The 21,085-nt window shown below is 40.2% G+C and overlaps 1 protein-coding gene across 1 annotated transcript; it reads left to right on the top strand.

Moving 5' to 3' along the window:
• Nucleotides 1-851: 851 nt before the first annotated feature.
• Nucleotides 852-19,972, top strand: MYBL2 (MYB proto-oncogene like 2). Its single transcript, XM_070939966.1, has 14 exons — nucleotides 852-911; nucleotides 2,751-2,838; nucleotides 3,995-4,063; nucleotides 4,251-4,343; nucleotides 5,170-5,390; nucleotides 5,498-5,654; nucleotides 6,482-6,751; nucleotides 8,040-8,426; nucleotides 12,114-12,253; nucleotides 13,488-13,587; nucleotides 14,272-14,385; nucleotides 15,265-15,381; nucleotides 18,048-18,176; nucleotides 19,844-19,972. Exons 1-14 carry the CDS (start codon nucleotides 859-861, stop codon nucleotides 19,970-19,972), a joined length of 2,067 nt encoding a protein of 688 aa, XP_070796067.1. The 5' UTR covers nucleotides 852-858.
• The last annotated feature ends 1,113 nt before the right edge of the window (nucleotides 19,973-21,085 follow it).

The raw sequence follows: 21,085 nt of genomic DNA on the forward strand, positions 1-21,085 counted from the left end.
GGACCTAGGAACTGTTAAGGTATCGTCGGAGGATGTAAGCTGTTTTTATTATTATTATTATTATTATTATTATTATTATTATTATTATTATTATTATTATTATTATTGTTATTATTCGCTACATATGATACTTTTTGGAAGACTAGCCATTTCTGTACCGTAAATACCCTTTTATGAACCTTGCTTGATGAAACGTCCTAGCATATTCGTAACAGTTAACCTTATACTCAGGTAACTTAAAATGTATTGGCTTGATGTGGAATTTTTTGGCTCTTTATTTGTTCTTTTAGAACCAACGCGGCCGCTATGGTTTTTTTGATAGAACGCTCCGTACTAAAAGACCCATTTTAGCCGCCTGAAGCTATCGATTTTACAGCGGATGCATGGTTGACGCTGCCTTTGCTACCAGAGGCCGTAATTCTTTCTTTCTTTATTTTCTTTTGGTCGAGCACTGCAGGAATGTTTTGCTTTTCTTTCTTAAAAAGGAAAATACAAAACTCCCAACTTGCCCGCGCGCGCCACTTTCTCCCAGCCCACCAACCCGCCTTCCTATCAACACGGCTCTCGGCCGCGTCATCAGGCGTGTCACCACGCCGGAAAAGGTGGCTGGTTGCGGCGGGGTTGGCGCGAGATAGAAAAGTCCGCTTTTGGGTTCCCGGGCGGGAGGCGGCCGAGCGAGCGCGCTTGCAGTTGCGCCGGAGTTGGCTGAGCGCGCTCTGCTTTGGGAAGGTTTAGCGGCATTATTTTTTTTTTTTTTTTTTGCGCAGCCCTGGCGGTGGCGGCGACTTCTCCGTCGGGTCCCCGGTGTGGCTTTTTTTCCCTAAAGCCAGTCATTTGAAAACTTCTGTGGCTTGTTTTATGATTTTCCTGCAAAAGCTGGAAGGCAGCAGAATGTCTCGTCGGGCTCGCTGGTGAGTTGCGGGGAAGCCGTGCATTTTTGGGAGGGCTGCGCAGAGATAGACCGGGGTAGGGGGGTTGCTTCTCCCCTCCCGCCTTTTCTGGAGCCAATTCCCACCTTCCTTCTCTCCTCTCCCCCCCTCTCCAAACCCGAAAGCGCTTGCTCCGTTTGGTCCATTTATCCCGCCGCTTCTCTCCCCATCCACCCCACCCTTCCCTTCCCGGCGGTGGGTTTATGAAGCGAATGAACCTATGGAGCAAACGTGGCAGATGCGTCCATATAGATTGCCAATCTGCTGGGGAGGAAGAGGAGGAGGAGGAAGGGAGGGGGGACGCTGATGGTTATCTGAAATGGAGAGATGAAAATGGCTCGCGTGAAATGCCTGGGCGGCAAAGCAACCCTTTTTTTCCCTCCAGGCTGCGGCTGGGGGTGGGGTGGGGTGGGGTGGGGAAGAGAGGAAAATAGGTTGGGCCCTTTTTGTCCAGGACACATTGCTCCGGGTTGAGAAGGGAAGTTCTCTCCAACCTGGTTCCTTCTCCTTCCATCCCCAAAGAACCTGCTTGAAAAACGTGGCCTTAGCTCCTGACCTTCATAAGTGTCTATGGGGATTCTCAATCATCCAGGTCATGGTTGTCCCAAAGGTGCTTTTTCGGGAGGCAACTGGGCTTTTTGGTTTTTCTTTGAAGGCCTTTCGCTTCTCACCCAAGACGCTTCTTCAGAAGCTTATACAAGAAGCTTCTTGGATAAGAAGTGAAACATCTTCAAAGAAAAAGCAGAAGCTTCTTGAAAAAGCACCTTTGGGAGGACCTTAATAAGGGCCTTTCAAGTTTCAAGTTCATAGTTTTAGGATTTTGATGAAATGAGAGGGGGGGAGCAGTTGAAACCATAATGATAGTGGGATCTCCGCCTGTAAGAGGTACTGTAATGATTGAGTCAAGATTTTTTTTAAATCCCAAGGAGTTAAATGCTCTGGGTATGGATTTATAGCATATTAGACTCTAATGTGAAGGGCTCTGTTTTAAGCTCTCAGATTAAAGAAATATCTTAGCTACTGATCTCATGATAGGAATGAATTTGAGTTGTTGGCTTTATTTCCCAGGCTGTTGCAAGGATTCTGGGGTACGTTCTAGATCAATAATACTATCCTGTTTCTGGTTATGAAAAGCAAGTTAGAATATAGGAAGCCGGAAGCTGTTCAGGCGTGGGCTTTGGCGGATTTCCAAAGAGAAAATTCCAAGCATGAGGGCAACTGACAGATTTACAGATGAGATCAGTGTTTCTAAAACTTCATTGTGAAGACATTTTGAAATATCAGGATGGCTATAGAATGTATACGTAATTTTTTTCCTTTGGCTTCCACAGCACTGTATGGATTAGTCCAGTGTATAGGGCAGTGATGGCTAACCTTTTCCGGATTGAGTGCCCAAAGTGCGTGTGTGTGCCCAAACCCCCAAAATGCAATGGGCGTGAGGCCCTGTGCATCTCTGCACCCCTCCTGCACATGCACGACCCCCTGTGCATACACGTGGGGCCTCCCGCACGTGCTCTGCCATGCATGCACAGCAGAGACCTGATGACCAGCTGGCTGGAGGGAGGCACGCGCGCATGCGTGGCAGAGCTGAACTGGGGCAATGACTCCTGTGCCCACAGAGAGGGAGCTGCGTGCCACAGGTTCGCCATCATGGGTATAGGGATACCAATTTGTGTAAAGTGATTTGAAGAACTGAGTGTTTGCAGGTGAAGATTTTGCCAAAGTGTTTTATTTTGCTAAACTAGATAGAAATGAATTAGTATTTGTAAGTGAATGCTTAAATATAACATTTCCCTCTCTTTTAAAACCTGTTTATAATAGTGAAGAGCAGGAAGAACTGCTTTACCAGGATTCAGATGTGATAGACCGACGGGATAACAGATGTAAAGTCAAGTGGTCTCGTGAAGAAGTATGTATTGTGTTATTCATAAAAAAAACTGGGGAGATTGGCCTTGGGCCAAGCAGGTGTGAGCCTCTGAAAGAGGTGAATGCATAAGAAAAGATCCATTGACAAGTTTGGATACAAATATAGTAAATAAACCAGATTAGCCTGCTTTTGAATTATTAAAAGCATGCTTAACATTCTCATAAACCAGTACATGATTGGAACACAGACATGTTTTGTTATTGACCAAATTATAAGTGAAAAAAGCAAGTAGTCCTTAACAGCTATTTATTTAGCAACCATCAAAAGTTACAGTGGCACTGGAAAACATGACATATAACTGATCTTCATACTTAAAACTGTTGTAGCATCTCCAGGGTCACATGATCAAAATTCAGGCACTTGGCAACTAGGATGTTTACAATGGTTGCTGTGTCCCAGGGTCATGTGATCACAATTTGTGACTTAGCTTCTGACAAATTCAGTGGGAGAAGCCAGATTCACTTAGCAATCATATGATTTACTTAATAACTATAGTGATTCACTTTGGCAAAAGTCATAAAATTTTGCATGACTCACTTAAACAATCCCCTTGCTTAGCAACAGAAAATGAATTCCCAATTTTGGTTGTAAATCAAAGACTCTCTGTAATACCAAAAATACATTTATGAGTCAGCTCTTTGGATAGTAAATATTTGCCAGAGCTCTGTGTTTGCTTCTGTTTGAAGCTTCTGTTTGTAATCTTCATTTTGGATATTTTCCTATGAAGCGAAATCCAGAGCAAAAGTTAAAGAGGCATTTAGTTCCTGATAAATTATATAGACCTATCTGGGTTCTTTCTGCTTCCTGTTATAAAATCCCTGTATTATGTGTATAGAATTTCTGTAAGGTAATATTTTATTGTATAATCTGCAATCAAGTCTGGGGATCTTGAAAGTTCTTGAAGGGGGCAATTGAAGTTTTATATTTCTCCATACATCAGAATTGGCCATTTAGACAGAGTATTTGCTTCTATCAGATCCTATGTGCTATTCCTGCTGCATTGTATACTTTGTGATAGCAGTGTAACCTGCTACCTATGGATAGTTGTTCAGTGTGGTCAAATCACATAAGAATTCAAGATTCTGTTCCTTATTTTGTGTTAGGTTGTGAAATATCCTGACAATCTTGCTCTTTTTAGGATGAGCTATTGAATTCGCTGGTGACACAGTTTGGACATGACTGGAAATTTCTAGCAAGTCATTTTCCTGTAAGTGGAATTTTTCAGTTGAATATACTTCTTGTTGTTTTCCCTATCTGCAGAAACAATTGAAAGCCAAATTTGCAGAAATGTAGCTGCTGGTTAAAGTGCTAATGCATGTCTCTCTTGCTTTCGATTTTTATTTCTGTCTTACTAAAGTTTCATTTAACATAAACCTTTTTAAATTTGCTCATAGAACCGCACTGAACAGCAATGTCAGTATCGCTGGCTAAGAGTCCTAAACCCTGTTCTTGTGAAAGGCCCATGGACTAAACAAGAAGATCAGAAGGTAATTCATTATTCAGTAGTTACTTTTGGAGTAACTGAGGAACTGAAATGTTGTCTTCTTTGTGATAGGGAGCTGCAGGTTGCCTAATATAGAGGAATTGCTCTATATGGAGGAATATGGAGGAATTACTGGGCATAATTCACAAGCAAGTCTTTCACAACCTAGGGCCCTTGCAGCCAGAACATTGGCAGGAAATCTGGGTTTATATCTACAAGTATGACGGATGTCGGCCTGAATTCAACTTCCCATTGGAAGATAAGAGATATAATTCAAATATTTTGCCCCCTTCACACAATATAAAATTTTGTAGTATAATGGAGAATCCAAATATTTGTTGCAGTTTGAACTATCTGGGCTCTCCAATACTCCTTTCATATCCCCAATGTTGGACAATTTTTAAATTATTTTTTTTAGAAAGTGTTATGCCTTGAAATGCCTTACAGGGCTTAAAATGCTGATTTTGCCCATTCAAGATATTAAACCCTTATCCTCGAGTTGGGGTGGTTTCCCCAGTTCTAAAGAGAGCCTAAAAACAAAAATGAGTGTCTTTAGCCAAACATCGCCCAAAGTGGATCAGAAATGCATGGCCCTGCTTAACTGCATCTTTCCACATACTGTAGATCAGAGGTCTTCAAACTTGGCAGCTTTAAGACTTGTGGACTTCAACTATGCTGCTGGAGAATTCTGGGAGTTGAAGTCCACAAGTCTTAAAGCTGCCACGTTTGAAGACCTCTGCTGTAGATCCTTGTATAATGGTTGAATGTCAATGATCAAAAGTGCATCTAGTAAACAAAACTAAATGTAACCATTCTATATTTGTGATGAGGTCATTGAATTGGTGAAAAAGTATGGCACAAAGCAATGGACGCTCATAGCCAAGCATTTGAAAGGCCGGCTAGGAAAGCAATGTCGGGAACGCTGGCACAACCACCTGAATCCTGAAGTCAAGAAATCATCCTGGACGGAAGAGGAAGACCGCATAATATGTGAGGCTCACAAGATACTTGGAAACCGGTGGGCTGAGATTGCCAAGCTGCTCCCTGGAAGGTACGTTTAAAGGCTGTTGAAGCAGCCATCTTTCAGGATAACAGCACTTGCTGCTGCTGCTGCTTCTCCTTGCTAATTCTGCACGTATTTATTGTCTATTTTTAAAGGACTGATAACGCTGTGAAAAACCATTGGAATTCTACAATCAAAAGGAAGGTGGACACAGGAGGCTTTCTTAATGAAGCAAAAGAATCCAAACCTCTTTATTTGCTCGTGGAGGTAGAAGGCAATGAAGGACAAAATACACCAGAAGGGGAAAATCAGGTAGTGCAAAACATTTTATCTTTCAGCTGCCTATTGAACGTTTGAATAACAAGCTTAGTTTTGAAGAAGATTATATATTGTAGTGCTTGATGAAGTATGGATGTGCAAAATGCAACATTTTTAAGGTTAGAATTGTAAGGTACAATATTTCTGAATATTCTTTTTCATGGCATGAATGGTCACACTTGGAACATCACAAATCACTGTCTTCTAGAAGATTTATTCCAAAAAACTACAAGCTATACCCAGAATTGCTAAATCGCTACATTCCGGGGGGGGGGGGGGGGCAGAATGTTTCCAGGTAGAATGAAATATTTTATCTCCAGAATGCTGAGATTTGGATGCAATCTTCCTTTCTGCAAGGCTTAGCTCTGTAAAGGACTAGGAGGGAGGTAGCATTTGGAAGCAAGAAAGAAAATAAAATTAAAAGCATTGAAGTGACTGTTGCTTCAGAAGTAGGGTAAGAAGCTCCTATCAGTTTTGACCATATTGGTGGTGACAGACTTGAAATCCAACATCTGGATTTACAAAAAATATTGTTTTCTGCATTTGTTTGATATGAAGAAAATACGGCAGGTCTTATCTGTGTTCTTCCTACCTCTGATTTTACAATCTAAAGCAGACGTCTTCAAACTTGGCAGCTTTAAGACTTGTGGACTTCAACTCCCAGAATTCTTCAGCCAGCATAACATAGCTGGCTGGAGAATTCTGAGTGTTGAAGTCCACAAGTCTTAAAGCTGCCAAGTTTGAAGACCTCTGATCTACAGCTTGGAACATAAACAATGTTTTTGTTTACAGTGATACAAATCTTCACTTATCTTTCACAGCAGCAGTTTTTGACCAACTGGCCTGTCCAGACTTTGGAAATAAAAAAGGAAGAAGTTGTTGATGAAGAGCCAGCAGATCTACAGATGTTGCCGTCTGAGCCAATGCTTGAAAGCCTAGTGGAGCCCAGTGACAATGAAGCATCAGAAACCATGGTGCCAGAGGATCCTTTGAATGGGAGTTCTGTGTGTACATGGGTGGTTGAATCAGGCAATTATTTATGTACTGCTGCAGCTCCAGCTATTTCAGAAGCCCTGGACATGATTGAATCTGTAAGACATGGCTTAATTGAATATTTTGATAAACTAACTCAAGTTAGATCTATAGACTTTTAACTCCCAGAATCCCACAGCCAGCAAAGGAGTGAGAAGTCTATAGATCTTAAGGTTGCCAAATTTGAACTATATAACCAAGGGTAGGAAGAGAATGTCGCAGGAAAGGTTATTTGAAGGAAACAGTCATTTTGGTGGAGGGGGGCTCTGGATATGTATTTAGTGAATCTGATTTCCATTGTTATTGGCTTAAACTTTGTGTAAATGTATCTTTGAATGTATATACAGTATATCTTTGCTGATTTTGACTTGATTTTAATGTTTTGTGATTTGTTGGTGATTTGCTGATTTATACGTGACCACTGTTATATCCATTTCCATAAACTGAATATAATGATTAAGATACTGGATTATGAATGGAGAAAATTCCAAATTCTATATCAAATTTAGAAGTGCTGGCTAGGTGAGTTGGCTCAGTTGTCTTTAGTGATGTGGCCCGCCAGCGGCCAATGGAGCTGGCAGCAGATTCAGTGCCAATGGAGCTGGCAGTGACAAGGTTGGGGAGGAACATGGGCCAGTCCTGGAATCTGGGGAAGGCTCTGATGAGGGCTCTGCATCAGAGGCAGAGAGAGGACCAGGGCTGTATGCCAGTTATCAGCTGCCTTCGGAGTCAGACATCAGTGAGGCAGACAAACAGCTGGAACCTGTTCCCAGTGTGTGCATGCTCAAAGTTGCAGACGAAGGGAACAGCTAAAGAACAAGAGTCAGCTTGGGAGTAAGGCCACAAGGGGATGATGAATGGCCCCTCCCAGAGGGGATAAAAGAGAAGCGAAAGGGGAGTGGAGTTTGCAGGAGGCAATTAGTTCGCTTAATTGGTTCATTACCTCTTGCCAAGTTTTGAAGATATCGGCCTGGCAGCTCTCCAAGCCAGATAAGGTCTGTGACTGTAAATTCTCCCTTGAAAGTCTTTGCTGGATGTGAATGAGAAGAATTCACAGTAATTTAATAAAAAAGGGTTTTTGTCGGGACAAGGAGTCTGTTTCATGCTCTTGGGAAGCCTAGGTCAGAACAAGTGTACTCAAAATCTATCTACCAACAGGCGCTAAAGCAATGCAGGAAATAGATCTAGAACCTTCCATAAGAGGCTTATGGATTGATTTCGGCTGCTGTGATAAAACTATCTCATAACGCAAAGCTATTAGCAGAATTTTTTTGTCTCTTCCTGTGTTTGTTATTTGCAGCCTTGTCTTAGATCAGGATCTTATTCTGAACATTCCTATTCTGGCAGGACCCAGATGGCTGGTGTGATCTCTCTCAATTTGACCTACCTGATGATCTGTCTGCAAGTAACAGCAACAGTCCGGAGAGGCAAGCCTCTATAAAACCCTACTGCTCATCACAGAATGTGACAGAGTACCGTTTAGATGGCCACACCATTTCGGATCTCAGCAAAGGGAGCAAGGGTGAACTCATCCCCATTTCACCTTGCACAGACATGAGCTTTGGCACCCCCCCTGCTGTGCTCAAGAGGCAAAAGAAGAGGAAAATAAGTCTCTCACCAGTTTTGGAGCGTGGCACCAGTACAAGCCTTTCCTTCCTTGATTCCTGTATGACACCCAAGAGCACTCCGGTTAAAAGCACCCCTGTCAAAACTTTGCCATTCTCCCCATCCCAGGTAGGTTGGTATAAACTGGCAACGAGGTGGACAAAAAAGAACAAGATAAAGGCTAATTGTGCCAAGATGCCAGGGGTGAAATCCAGCAGGTTCTGATAGGTTCTGGAGAACCGGTAGTGGAATTTTTGAGTAGTTGGCTGGCCCCAGAGTGGGGTGGAAATGGAGATTTTGCAATATCCTTTCCCTAGGAGTGAGGAGGGAATGGGGGATTTTGCAGTATCCTTCCCCTGGAGTGGGTTGGGAATGGAGATTTTGCAATATCCTTCCCCTGTCACGCCTACCAAGTCACACCCACAGAACCAGTAGAAAAAAAATTTGGATTTCACCACTGCAAGGTGCCCTCTTTTGTTTAATGATATAATGGTCAATTTTTGACAATTGACAGCATCCTGTTTTTGGTGGAATGTGTGCTTATAGGAGTGAAAGGTGTCAGACTTCATTTGAAACCTATTTTTAAGGAGGGAATTCAGACTAATGAAAAGCAGTCATCAGTAACTATATAGACTTTTGCACTGTTTGCAAGAAAGATTGGGTTATCTTTTCCTATCTGGTTTTTTAATTTGATGAAGTCTGCACCTTCCAGAATTGCTGGCTAAAATAGCTAATTGACAGAAACTGGCCAAACTGATTGGGAATTTTGGATGTTATAATTGTAGCACAGGACATCAGTTTGATGAAAATTCAGCTTGGTATGAGATGAAAATGATACACAAAACCATGCTTTTAAATGTTAGAAATTGGCCTGCTTATATCCTGATAAAATCAGAAATAGGTGGCAATCTTTTGCAAGCCAAGGCAATTTTTCTACAGTACAGGTAGTCCTTGACTTACAACCATAGTGGGGACTGGAACTTCCTTCACTGAGCAATATGGTCATTAAATGAATTGTGATCAATTTTACAACCTTTTTGCTGCAGTCATTAAACGACCCGGCTTCCTCCATTGACTTTGCTTGTTGGAAGTCTCCTGGGAAGATCAGAAATGGTGATCACAGGACCATGGGGACACTGTAACAATCTTAAATGTGAGGGCCAGTTGCAAGTAACATTTTTAAGCAATTTTGTAACTTTGAACAGTCATTAAACAAATCGTAAGTCAAGGACTACCTGGTAGTAATCTTGTACATCATAGCCTCCGGATTCTCACTTTAGGGCACCCTGTTTTCTTCTGCATCATATTTGGTTTTTTTTTTTTATCCCTAAGAAGTGTTCCTCAACCTCAGCGACTTTAAGATGTGTGGAATGCAGACCGCTTGTGGCTCTAAAGTTGATAAAATACCATCAGTGACTGTTGGGTTTGATTTGTTCAAGTTCTTCCTCTTGAGTTTCTGCTTACAAAAGATTTTCTCCGTGGGTGAAATTTGTATGGACTTCTTGGAAGTCTTCTTAAATTGGCCACAGGTGTCAAACTTGCTGTATCACATTGCCGTCATGTGACTTTTGGCGACGTTCCCCTCTTCATTGAGCTGGGGCAGGCGTGGCCTATTCATGACACATCTGGCCGGCGGGCCACCAGTTTGACATTCCTGAGTTAGGCATTTATTTGAGATGGATATTGTCCTTCATCTCCAGCCTTGTTTTGTAATTTTGTGTTTTTTTGAATTTATGAGTCCAACAATAGCAACTTGGGCCTTTTTTGCTTGGCCTCAATAACATTTAAGATAGAAAGTGCCCTGAGGATCTTGCTTCTTACAGATGATTGAACATAACAAATGCTGTTGGATGTTTGTTGTAAAACTGTTACCTGGTGCTTCCATACTGACATCCTGTGTCATGTTTATTGCCAATATGGAAGCCCTCCTGTTATATCAGTTTTTAAGATTTGAAAATGCATTCTTTGATATTGACCTGACCTGAAAATGCATTCTTTGATATTGACCTGACCTGATATTGACTAATTAATAATTAGAATTTATATTAAAAGCTATAGGGATTTAAATTTAGCATTGGATTACACATATACATTTACCTCCGTTCCCATGTCTCAAAGTAAGAGAAATGATTTGAAAAGGTATTTTCTTCCTTATTCATAAGCTGACTTTACTGAGTTAGTCCATTCTGTTAAATCCAATACTGACTGGCAGAATTTCAACTAATATGTCCAGGAATTGTTAATGTGTTTCTATTGAATTATAGCTTTTTACTCTAAGCCAGAAGCCAAGAAGAGGAAACAATTCCTTCCTAGAGGATTCTTCCTCTATTTTTGGCTTATTTGCAATTTTTGAGCCCAACTGGGAAGCAAGACAATTGCCCTGAACTGTTAAGTAACAGTTCTCTTCTATACCAACTCTTCCAGATTAGTATGGAGGGGAAACATATTAATGTGTGGAAATTAATCAGGCCACAAATCTAACTTCCTTTCATGAGCTCTAGAGCCTTCTGTCTGGAAAAGTTTTTTTATTATTATTATTATAAGGAATTGATATTCCTGGTTTTTTGATATTTCTGTGAATAGACTACTCACCGTCAGATGGCTTTAGCACAGAGACAAAACAGATCTCACTGTGTGAGCCTGCTGTGTAAAGGCATCAGTAATTACGGCATATGATGGAACCTAAAATGAAGATAAAGAGCTTTTTTCCCCCTTTTCCTCTATCCTCTGCTTTTTGGATGCTTTCTATTGAAAGCGAGATGAATTTTAGGGTGTTTTAGAAGTGACAGGCTGCGTATTTGGAACAGAAAATGTTTCTTTATAGTGCGTCAGATCACTGCTCTATACATTTGCGCCTATCTGCATGGTTTCTGAGAAGAGTTGCTAGGGTGAGAGGCTGAGGATTTAAAATTATACATTGTGTGAAAGTATGGCAGAATTTATATCTTGCAGGTATGAGAGTGAGCAGGATATTGCAGAGTAGACACACTGCTCAGTCCTCTGAAGTTCTTGTAAGATGCGGGATTACCATATTTTTCAGAGTATAAGATGCACCGGAGTATAAGATGCACCTTAGTTTTTGGGGAGGAAAATAAGAAAAAAGCTGATTGGTGAGTGGATCTGCCTCCTGGAATACCCCCAATCAGCTGTTCTCAGAGGTGAATTTTAGCAATAGGTTCGTGCTCTGTGCCTTTCTTTTTTTTCTGCCTCTGAAACTTCTGAAACTCTGTTTCAGAAAAAAAAACTTTTTTTCCCGCCTCTGAAAGCCTCCGAAACAGCTTCAGAAAAAAAGGCTTTTTTTCCTGAAGCTCTGTTTGGAGGCTTTTTTTCTGAAGTTTCTTTCAGAGGCTTTTATTCTGAAGGACTATCTGTATTCTGTTCAAATCCTTTCTTTGGTATTGGTATGTAGATTAACCTCTTCCAATCTGTTGGTTATTGTGTCATTCTCCAGATTTGATAGCATAGTTTGGTTAGAACCTTTACTGATTCTTCTTTTGTTGCTTGCCATATTATTTTAGATGAAAGCCTTTCTGAGGCTTTTTTTCTGAAGCTCCGTTTCAGAGGCTTCTTTCAACATCTGAAATCTCCATTTGCGAGGCTGGGCGTGGCTACATTCGGAGTATAAGACGCACCCAGATTTTCACCCTCTTTTTTTGGGGAAAAAGGTGTGTCTTATACTCAGAAAAGTACGGTATGTTCGTGTTTTCATTTTCCCCTTGATCCTGTTACCTTGTCTCCGCAACTTTCATCGAATTACTTGGAGAGATCCCTTACGCCTTTATGAAAAATAAAATATTAATTTCTTTTACCTTGTAGTTCCTGAATTTATGGACCAAACAAGACACTTTTGATTTGGAGAACCCTTCCTTAACTTCCACACCCGTTTGTAGCCAGAAGGTGATTGTGACAACCCCACTGCACAGGGACAAGACCCCACTACTGCAGAAGACCTCTGTGTAAGTCTCCTTTCTGTCTTTTTCCTCCCAAGCTGCACCTTCTGATCCAAGAGGCTTAGGCAATGTATACAGGCGATAAGAGAGAACAAGAGGAACTTTTTGTATGCTTTAAAGTGAAATAATGCACATTGGAAATATCTGTTGTTGTCCGCCAGCGGCCAGCAGAGCTGGCAGCAGATTCGGACAGTGAGGAGGTTGGGGAGGAACATGGGCCAGTCCTGGAGTCTGGGGAAGGCTCTGATGAGGGCTCTGCGTTAGAGGCAGAGAGGGGGGCCAGGGCCGTATGCCAGTTATCAGTTGCCTTCGGAGTCAGACATCAGGCAGATGAACAGCTGGAGCCTGTTCCCAGTGTGCACATGCTCGAAGTTGCCAGACGAAGGGAACAGCTAAAGAACAAGGGTCGACTTGGGATGATGAATGGCCCCTCCCAGAGGGAATAAAGAGAAGCGAAAGGGGAGGGGAGTTTGTAGGAAACAATTAGTTCGCTTAATTGGTTCGTGACTCTCCGAGGCTCCTTGCCAAGTTTTGAAAATATCGGCCTGACAGTTCTCCAAGCCAGATAAGGTCTGTGACTGTAAATTCTCCCTTGAAAGACTGCTGGATGTGAATGAGAAGAATTCACAGTAACTTAATAAAAAGGGTTTTTTGTCGGGACAAGGAGTCTGTTTCATGCTCTTGGGAAGCCTAGGTCAGAACAATATCTTACTACAAATAGCAAAAGCTCTTAGACTTATATATTGCTTCATAGTGCCTTTACAGCCCTCTAAGCGGTTTACAGAGTCAGCATATTTCCCCCAACAATCTTGGGTCCTCATTTTACCAACCTCTGAAGAATGGAAGGCTGAGTCAACCTTGAGCCTGGTGAGATTCGCGCTGGAAAATTGCAAGCAGCTGGCAGTCAACAGAAATAGACTGCAGTACTGCATTCTAACTACTGTGCCACCATTGCTCTTATGATGATTGCTACGAGATGGGCAGTAAATAAATTTAATAAATACATAAATTGTCAGCATTTGTTTCCTTTACAGATCCTTTGGATATAAATGCATTGGGTGATGTGGGCTAGCAGGTAATGCTTTGTTAGGTTTTGCAGTCCTGCCTCCTCATAAATTAAATCAACTCGGTCCCAAATAGTTACTAGTACTTTCACTGACTGTTTCTTTTGTCATTTATCTGAATCCAGTCTTGGATTTAAAAGTGACAGTGCTTTACTTTTCTGCATGTATGCTTTCAGATTTGTAACTCCTGATCAGAAATATACGGCAGACAATACACCTCATACGCCAACTCCTTTTAAGAATGCTCTAGAGAAGTATGGTCCAATAAGGCCTTTGGTATGTATTGAGCCAATTCATGGATGCTTTCTATGTTTGTATCTCATACCTTTGCTGGATTAATGATCCCCTAATATGCCTCAAGAAAAAGATCTCTTGTCTAAAGCTAATAAGGAACTGATTCCAGCTCCTGGACTAAATTTGATTCCCATTCATGTTTATGTTCTCTCAAGGTTGGTTTAAATGATTTTCCTACACATTATAGAGAACTGGACTACATGATCCTTGTCATTACTTCACAATTCCACGTTTCTGCCCATATGGTGGGCTGCCAGAGTAGGGTATTGGCTTGAACTAATTATTTGCAGAGACCTTTTGAAATTAGGCCAAAGATCAAAAGTTGATTCCTTTGGTTTTAAGATGTAATAGTGATTACCATAGATAGGAGATCTTGATATAAATCCTTTCAATTTTCTCTCCATCCACCCAACTCTCTACAAAGCTCTTGTGCTACCCTCTATGTCCTGCTTTCTTGGGGAATCAGTTTTTTCCCCCCCTCCAAATATGGATCTTTAGAAATAAATAAGATAAAGTTTATTCATATCTGTGGGCAAAGTTACTATTTTAGAAATGGGCGGAACTGCTCCTTCAGGGTAAAGAACAAAATGCCAAATTTTGAGCCATGATTCTGCTATTAATCACATCTTGTTGGCTCCCCACCCCACTTTGTATCATAAACTGTAGCCCCAAACACCTAATCTTGAAGAGGATTTGAAAGAAGTACTCTGGAGTGAGACTGGAATGGAACTGATCATAGAAGATGACGTGAAGCCAGACAAACAGAAGAGAAAACAGGGTGTAAGCATCTGATTAACCATGTCTGCTAAAAGTTATCTTTCCTTTTAATTGTCCTTATAACTTATGAAGTTTACAGAGCTAGGTCTGCTCCATACTGGTTGGCATGCCACAATGAACTTCTTTCTCAGATAATGGAAAATTTAAAAATACAAGTGGAAATCCACACCATTTCACTTGCGCCATGCGGTATTTGATTTAAAATTCATGCTAGAGCATTAATTTTCCACTTCTTTAACTTAGCATGTCAGAACACTTGTTGCAGAAGCTAGCCAGGTTGAAGAGCAGGCTGATGGAATCTTTATTCCTGCTGATGCCCTTTGTGGATCATCTGTCTGTCGGCGTTTAGTCATGCCGGTCACATGATCATGTCTTCGGACAGCACTGGCTCTTCGGCTTTGAAATGGAGATGAGCACCGCCCCCTAGAGTCGGGAACAACTAGCACATATGTTTACCTAAACCTTTACCGTTACCTAAATTGTAGCAATTAGTCCTCAGTTTAGGGCATTGACTGAACAAGCCTTGTTACATTTGTAATTTATGCTGAAGCTGGTAAGCTTTGCATTAATCTTCATGGTTTGCTTGACTTAATATTGCACTTCTTTATTGTGTGCCCTTTTTCTTTGGTGTGTTGATATTTCTCAGAAAATCTTATTAGCATTGGGTTTGCTTTGCCTCCCACGGGCATTGAAAGGATCTTAGTGACAGGAATGCGCAAACAAATTAATTCTCCAAAACTTAATTCATGTCCAGATTGTTTAGGTTTCTGCAATAATTCACTACAAATCAAATTTAGAATATGACATAACTTGGTGCCCAGCCTATTTATTATTTTTTTTTCCTGGTTAAAGCCTAATATTCTGATTCCATTGCTTTTTCAGTTGCACAGGAGTCCAATTAAGAAGGTCAGGAAATCCCTTGCTTTGGATGTTATTGATGAAGACTTGAAGTTGACTGTTTCTTCTGTGGCCAACCCTATTTGCTTCAAAAGAACTCAGGTGAGCTGTGATCCCATGGACAGTTAAGTTGGTAACTGGTAACGATTTTAAAATATCTCTGTTTACCTCCTTGCTACAATATTCTTCCATTGCTGTGGAAAAGTTGATATCTCCCCAGTCTTTTTCCCTCCAGAAGGCAATTTCATATGTTCTTACAAAATGGATCACTGGGCAGTACATGTATAGGCAAAATTATATGCACACACTTTAAACTCTTCCTGTTTCATAAGACAAATTTAGCTTTAAGAACTCTTAATGTTTTCAGTTCTGGGTTTTTGCAAATACTGGCAAATGACCTCTATTTTAACATAAAACCTGGCAACATTTCATAGAGAAGAGCTGTCCCCCTTTTTTAGAAGTTGCCCTTCTTTTAGGTAGTTTGAGAATTGATCGTTTTTCATTCTCATAGCATTTGCTTGTACTTTACCAGTGCGTTGTGCTTCCCTGCAATTTTCAGTACCAGAAATGCTAATGAAACATTTCCTTCTGACAGCAATTTCTGTAAGAGCACTTAAGCATATTAGTGAGAACTGTTAGGTATTGTCTGTCTATGCTAATGAATTACCTTGAAACTATATTTAAAAAAAAAAAAATACAACAAACTCCTATGTGATTTTTTTTTAAAAAAAATTACTGTGTACTTGTGCACCGTTAATTCTGATGTAATAATTGATACTTGACTTGTTAATGTGCTTTTCTATAATGCTGTAAATTAGAAGGCAGCAGCTTATTATCATCCATCCTGCAAAATAGTTGGCCTCGTTGAGTTTCAGGAAAGCTGCATTGGGCCCACGTTGCTTTTAGCAACCACGTCTCTCCGCCTGCAGATAAGTGGCTCAATTTTATTGCGGATAAAAATATAATAAACACATTCTGGGTAGGAAAAAAAAATGAGGCGGGGGATTGCAGACTCAAGAGTTAGAGTAGGAAAATGTTAATGGTATTGAAGAAAAATGTGTGCGGAACTTCATTAAAATAGCAAAATGCCCCAATTTTGATCAAAAACTTCCTTGGAGCACAAGAATTCAATTCATTACTTTTAATAAGGTGGTGGCAGCAGCTTCCTTAGCAGATGTTATTTGTCTAGAATTTTAAACACCTTACGTGAAAAGGATACGCCAGTAATCTTGAAGGAGGTAGTGATACATATTCTGCTTAAGGAACTGGCTGTGTTAGATAACTTCTGCTTCTGGAACTGGCTGTGTTAGATAACTTTCCCGAATTTTCCCTTTTGGAGGGAAAGTTGTGGAGACAGTGATATAACAGTGATAGAAGTCCCTGGGGGAAGTAGAATATCTATGTTTTCTCAGGCATGGGCTGCTTCACAAGGTTCACCTGTGCTGAGACTTGTATGCTCTGTGTAACCCTCCTTATGCTGCTTGATTTCCCAGTAGCCTTTGGTGCCATCAACTACGGCATACTTTTGGATTGCCTGCAAGGATTGGGAGTTCAAGGCACAATGTTACAGTGCTTTCCTTTCTTCTTAAAGAGGCAATTTCAATATTAGCTGTGGGGGGAGAAGAGCCTGAGCCCTTAAATACTCCAGTATATTGGTAGATTAGAGGCTTGTTTTCTTTCCCATTTCATTTAAAATCTATATTAAATTGCTAGGTATGGTAATCTGCCAGCACAGGTGAATTATTTGTACTCTGGACCACATGAGATCTTGACTTGGTCCTTGGGGCTGTTGGATGGGGAAAAATGCTGTCCAATTAAAGAAGTACACAAGTTAAATTAAACAAATGTGCCTTTTTCAGCAACATATTAATACATTTGAATACAGTAGTTTTTAAAGCTGGAGATACAAGTCCATACCACAGTTACTCAGCCCATAGCCATCTTATGAATTGCTAAACCAGGAAGACTTCTACTACTTCTATGATTCCCAGGAAGTTTTGCAGCCAATATGGTGAAGCATTCTAGGGGGGAAAGTGACTGTTTATTCTGAATTATGGTAATAAGTCTGTTTATTAGTGCTGTCATCTTTTGCATTACTCAGCAATAATTGTTATGAAATTTTTTTATTCTTGGAGATAAAGATAGTCCTTGACCTATGACAATTGATCCCAAATTATCTGTTGCTATTAAGAGACAGTTGTTAAGTGAGCTTTGGCCCAGTTTATGACCTTTCTTGCCTTCCTAAATGACCTTTAGTTGTTAAGTGAATCACTGCACTTTAGTAACACGGTTGTTAAGTGTCTTCCCTATTGACTTTGTCAGAAGGTTGCAAAACTTGATCATATGATCCCGGGAAACTGCAACCATCATAAATACATGCCAGTTGCCAAGCGTCCGAGTTTTGATCACGTGACCAAACGGATGCTGCAATGGTCATAAGTGTGAAAAATGATCATAAATCCTTTTCTTTTTCTAGTACCATTGTAATTTTGAGTGGTCACTAAATGAATGGTTGTAAGTCCAGGACTATCTTATGCTGATGAATTATTACTTTGAACATATTAAAGTATTACAAATAAAGAATTTTTCCTGTTTAGAAAACTGATACCATGCCTGAAAGATCAGGGCATTTCCTGATTACATTAAATGCATGTTTTGCTTGCTTTCTAATGTATTAATAGGAATCGCTTGGAAAGAAATCAGTAAGTATGTTTCATGGCAACTTGCTTTTCTCATTGGTTGATTGATACGTGAATTTTCTTTTGCAGTCCCTAAACTTTTCCTTGTCAAGCAGCAAGAATGACAACAGCTTACTCAACAGAGGATTTGTGCACATAAAGACTGAGAAGGTGCCATCTTCCAGAAGAAGCCAAAGTAAATTCAGGGTACCAGCTCTGGTAAGTGTAGATAGTCATGGACATTTGCTAGATGCCACAATCTTAGGGATTTGAAAAATGGGATGCTAAAATCTCTACTGGGTTCCGAGCAATTTATATGATTATAAGATCCATCTCTAAATTTATGAATCGAGTGTGAAAAGTCACCTTTCAGTCAAGTTTAAGTTGTCTCCTAAGGCCTTGCATAGACATATCTGAAGTCTTCTGTGCCACAATGTGGAAGCAGTTTGTCATTGTGTGTCAACTTACTTTGTACTTTGAAACTGATTATAAAGTTTGGTCAGCCACTATTTTTTAAGTAATTCAGTTTACTATACACTGCTTTGAAAATATAATGGTTGCCACTGGGCAAAAATTCCATGGCAAAAATTCTGTCTCCCTGTTTAATGATTTCATGTCTGTCAATTACAAATGCATTATTTTCTTTTTATTCTTTTCTTTCTATGCCACTGCACGTTTCATAAGCTTCATTCTCCTGCCATTTTGATGTGTGATCTGGTTTGAAATCTGTTGTGTGATAACGATCTATTAAAATGGAAATATTCCAAAGATTCCTCAGTTGGCTTCTGTAAGAACCATTTTCCTGTTTAAACAGGCAGTTGCCTTCCCAAGTTGTTCTTTCCATTTATTTGCTATTATCTGCCTTAGAAATAAGGATACAGGTAGTTCTCATGTTATGACCACAATTGAGCCCAAAATTTATGTTGCGAAGTGAAACATTTGTTAAGTGCATTTGTCCCATTTTACAATTTTTCTTGTCACATTTGTTAAGTGAATCACTGCAGCTGTTAAATTAGTAACACTGTTGTTAAGTGAATCTGGTTTTTCCATTGACTTTGCTTGTCAGAAGGTCACAAAAGGTGATCGCGTGACCCTGGGACACTGAAACCATCGTATATGTGAATCAGTTGTCAAGCATCCGAATGTAAATCACGTGGCCATGGGGATGCTGCAGAGGCTATAAGTGTAAAAAATGGTCATAAGGAGCCTTGGTGGCGCAGTGGACTAAAGTGCTGTTAAGTAGCACTTAGCTGCCAGCTGCCTGCAATTACTGTGAGTTCAAATCTCACCAGGCTCAAGGTTGACTCAGCCTTCTGAGGTAGGTAAAATGAGGATCCGGATTCTGGGGGCAATAAGCTGACTTTGTATAAAAAGAACACCGCTTAGGGGGGGCCGAAAGCCCTACTAAGCAGGTATATACAAAAGTATGAAGGCTATTGCTTAATGCATTGTAAGCCGCCCTGAGTCTCCGGAGAAGGGCAGCATATAAATTGAACCAATAAATAAATAAATAAATAAATAAATAAATAAATAAATAAATAAATAAATAAATAAATAAATAAATAAATAAATAAATAAATAAATAAATAAATAAAAAAATAAAAAAATAAAAAAATAAAAAATAAATAAATAAATAAATAAATAAATAAATAAATCACTCACTCACTCACTCACTCACTCACTCACTCACTCACTCACTCACTTTTTCAGGGGGAAGTTTGATCAACTTAATTGCAGACTGTTGATAATCCAAAATTGGTTGGAATCTCATACGACATTTAAGGTGGTTTTTTTTTTTTTTTTTTTTTGCAAATCTGTATTCATGTGTATTTCTCAATTATTTGATCGCATGTGCAATGGATGTCTTTATATTCTTTGTTTTGTAGATGTCCAGTGCTTGGAAAACTGTGGCTTGTGGTGGTTCCAAGGATCAGCTGATCATGCAAGACAAAGCTCGTCAAGTCCTGGGTGTTTTGAAACAGAATCACACATCTCGGACATTGATCCTATCTTGAAGAACCCTAATAATATGTAGTTCTGCTTTTTGGAATATATGGAAGTGCGGGAAGAGAAAATAACTGACTTTTTCAGCACAACTTTTCTTTTGTGACCTCTGAGATTTCTATTGTACTGAGTTTCTGATTCTAAGTGGGGTGTAGAAAATTTGGGCCTAGCAGAATGCCAAGAATGTGGCAGCCCTAAGTGCAAAGAAATATCCATTCTCCTCCTTGGCCATAAGTGGAAACAGATACTGTTTTGTCCTTGACTTCAATTGACCTGCAAGAGGGACCTATGAGCTGAATGAATGGACACTGATGAGGAAAACCTGGATGTCTGGATCTAGTTAGTTTCCACCAACTCTGTTCAGCTTTGCAGAGTTGGGCAATGGATTTGGATAAAAAGGAAGATTATGTATTATCAGGTGGTAGTATCAGTGATGCCAGTCTGAACCCAGAAGATGATCTGATATACTATGAAACATTGAAACCACTTCCTCAGAGCATTGTTGACTAAAAAACTAATGCAATCACTGCCTTTATCTTTTGTCAACATCTGTTGCTCCTTACGGAAATCCAGGATTACTTAGAAAGCAAGCCCCAACATGCAAACCTAGTTTGTGTAATATTTCCAGTGTCCACCAGAGGGTGCTGATGTCAACATATTGCTATAGCTCAGCCTAATATAAATCCATCTAAGAAACAAGCCATCTATCTGAAAGAAACAGTCTATGTATTAGGTACACATTCTTCTAGGAGACTTTGGGAACACATATGTATAAACCTGAAGGCATGGGACATACTGCACAAGAAAAGCTATAGTGGGTGTAAATTTGCTTCTGACAATGTCTGAAAGCCACATATACAATTTTGCTGTAGAAGGCGACATTGGTGTAATCTTGCAAATGAAATGGGTCTCATTGATGTGAAGAGTAAAAGAGGCAGTGTTTGGGATAAGTTGTGCCTTGTTTGGGGCTTGTGCTATTCATTTGAAGAGTATCATGGTGATTGGAGAGATCCTGCCAAATCAAATCATATTTGTTAACTGAACGAGCTGGGTGCCTGAAGCCAATTGCAAACCTGTGTTATTGGGGCAAAGAGTCATGTTGCTGTGCTATAGGTCCATGGTGC

The sequence above is a fragment of the Pituophis catenifer genome, unplaced genomic scaffold (assembly GCF_029215685.1).
Source record: "Pituophis catenifer annectens isolate HBS135680 unplaced genomic scaffold, rPitCat1.0.hap2 SCAF_3, whole genome shotgun sequence".
Classification (NCBI taxonomy): Eukaryota; Metazoa; Chordata; class Lepidosauria; order Squamata; family Colubridae; genus Pituophis; species Pituophis catenifer.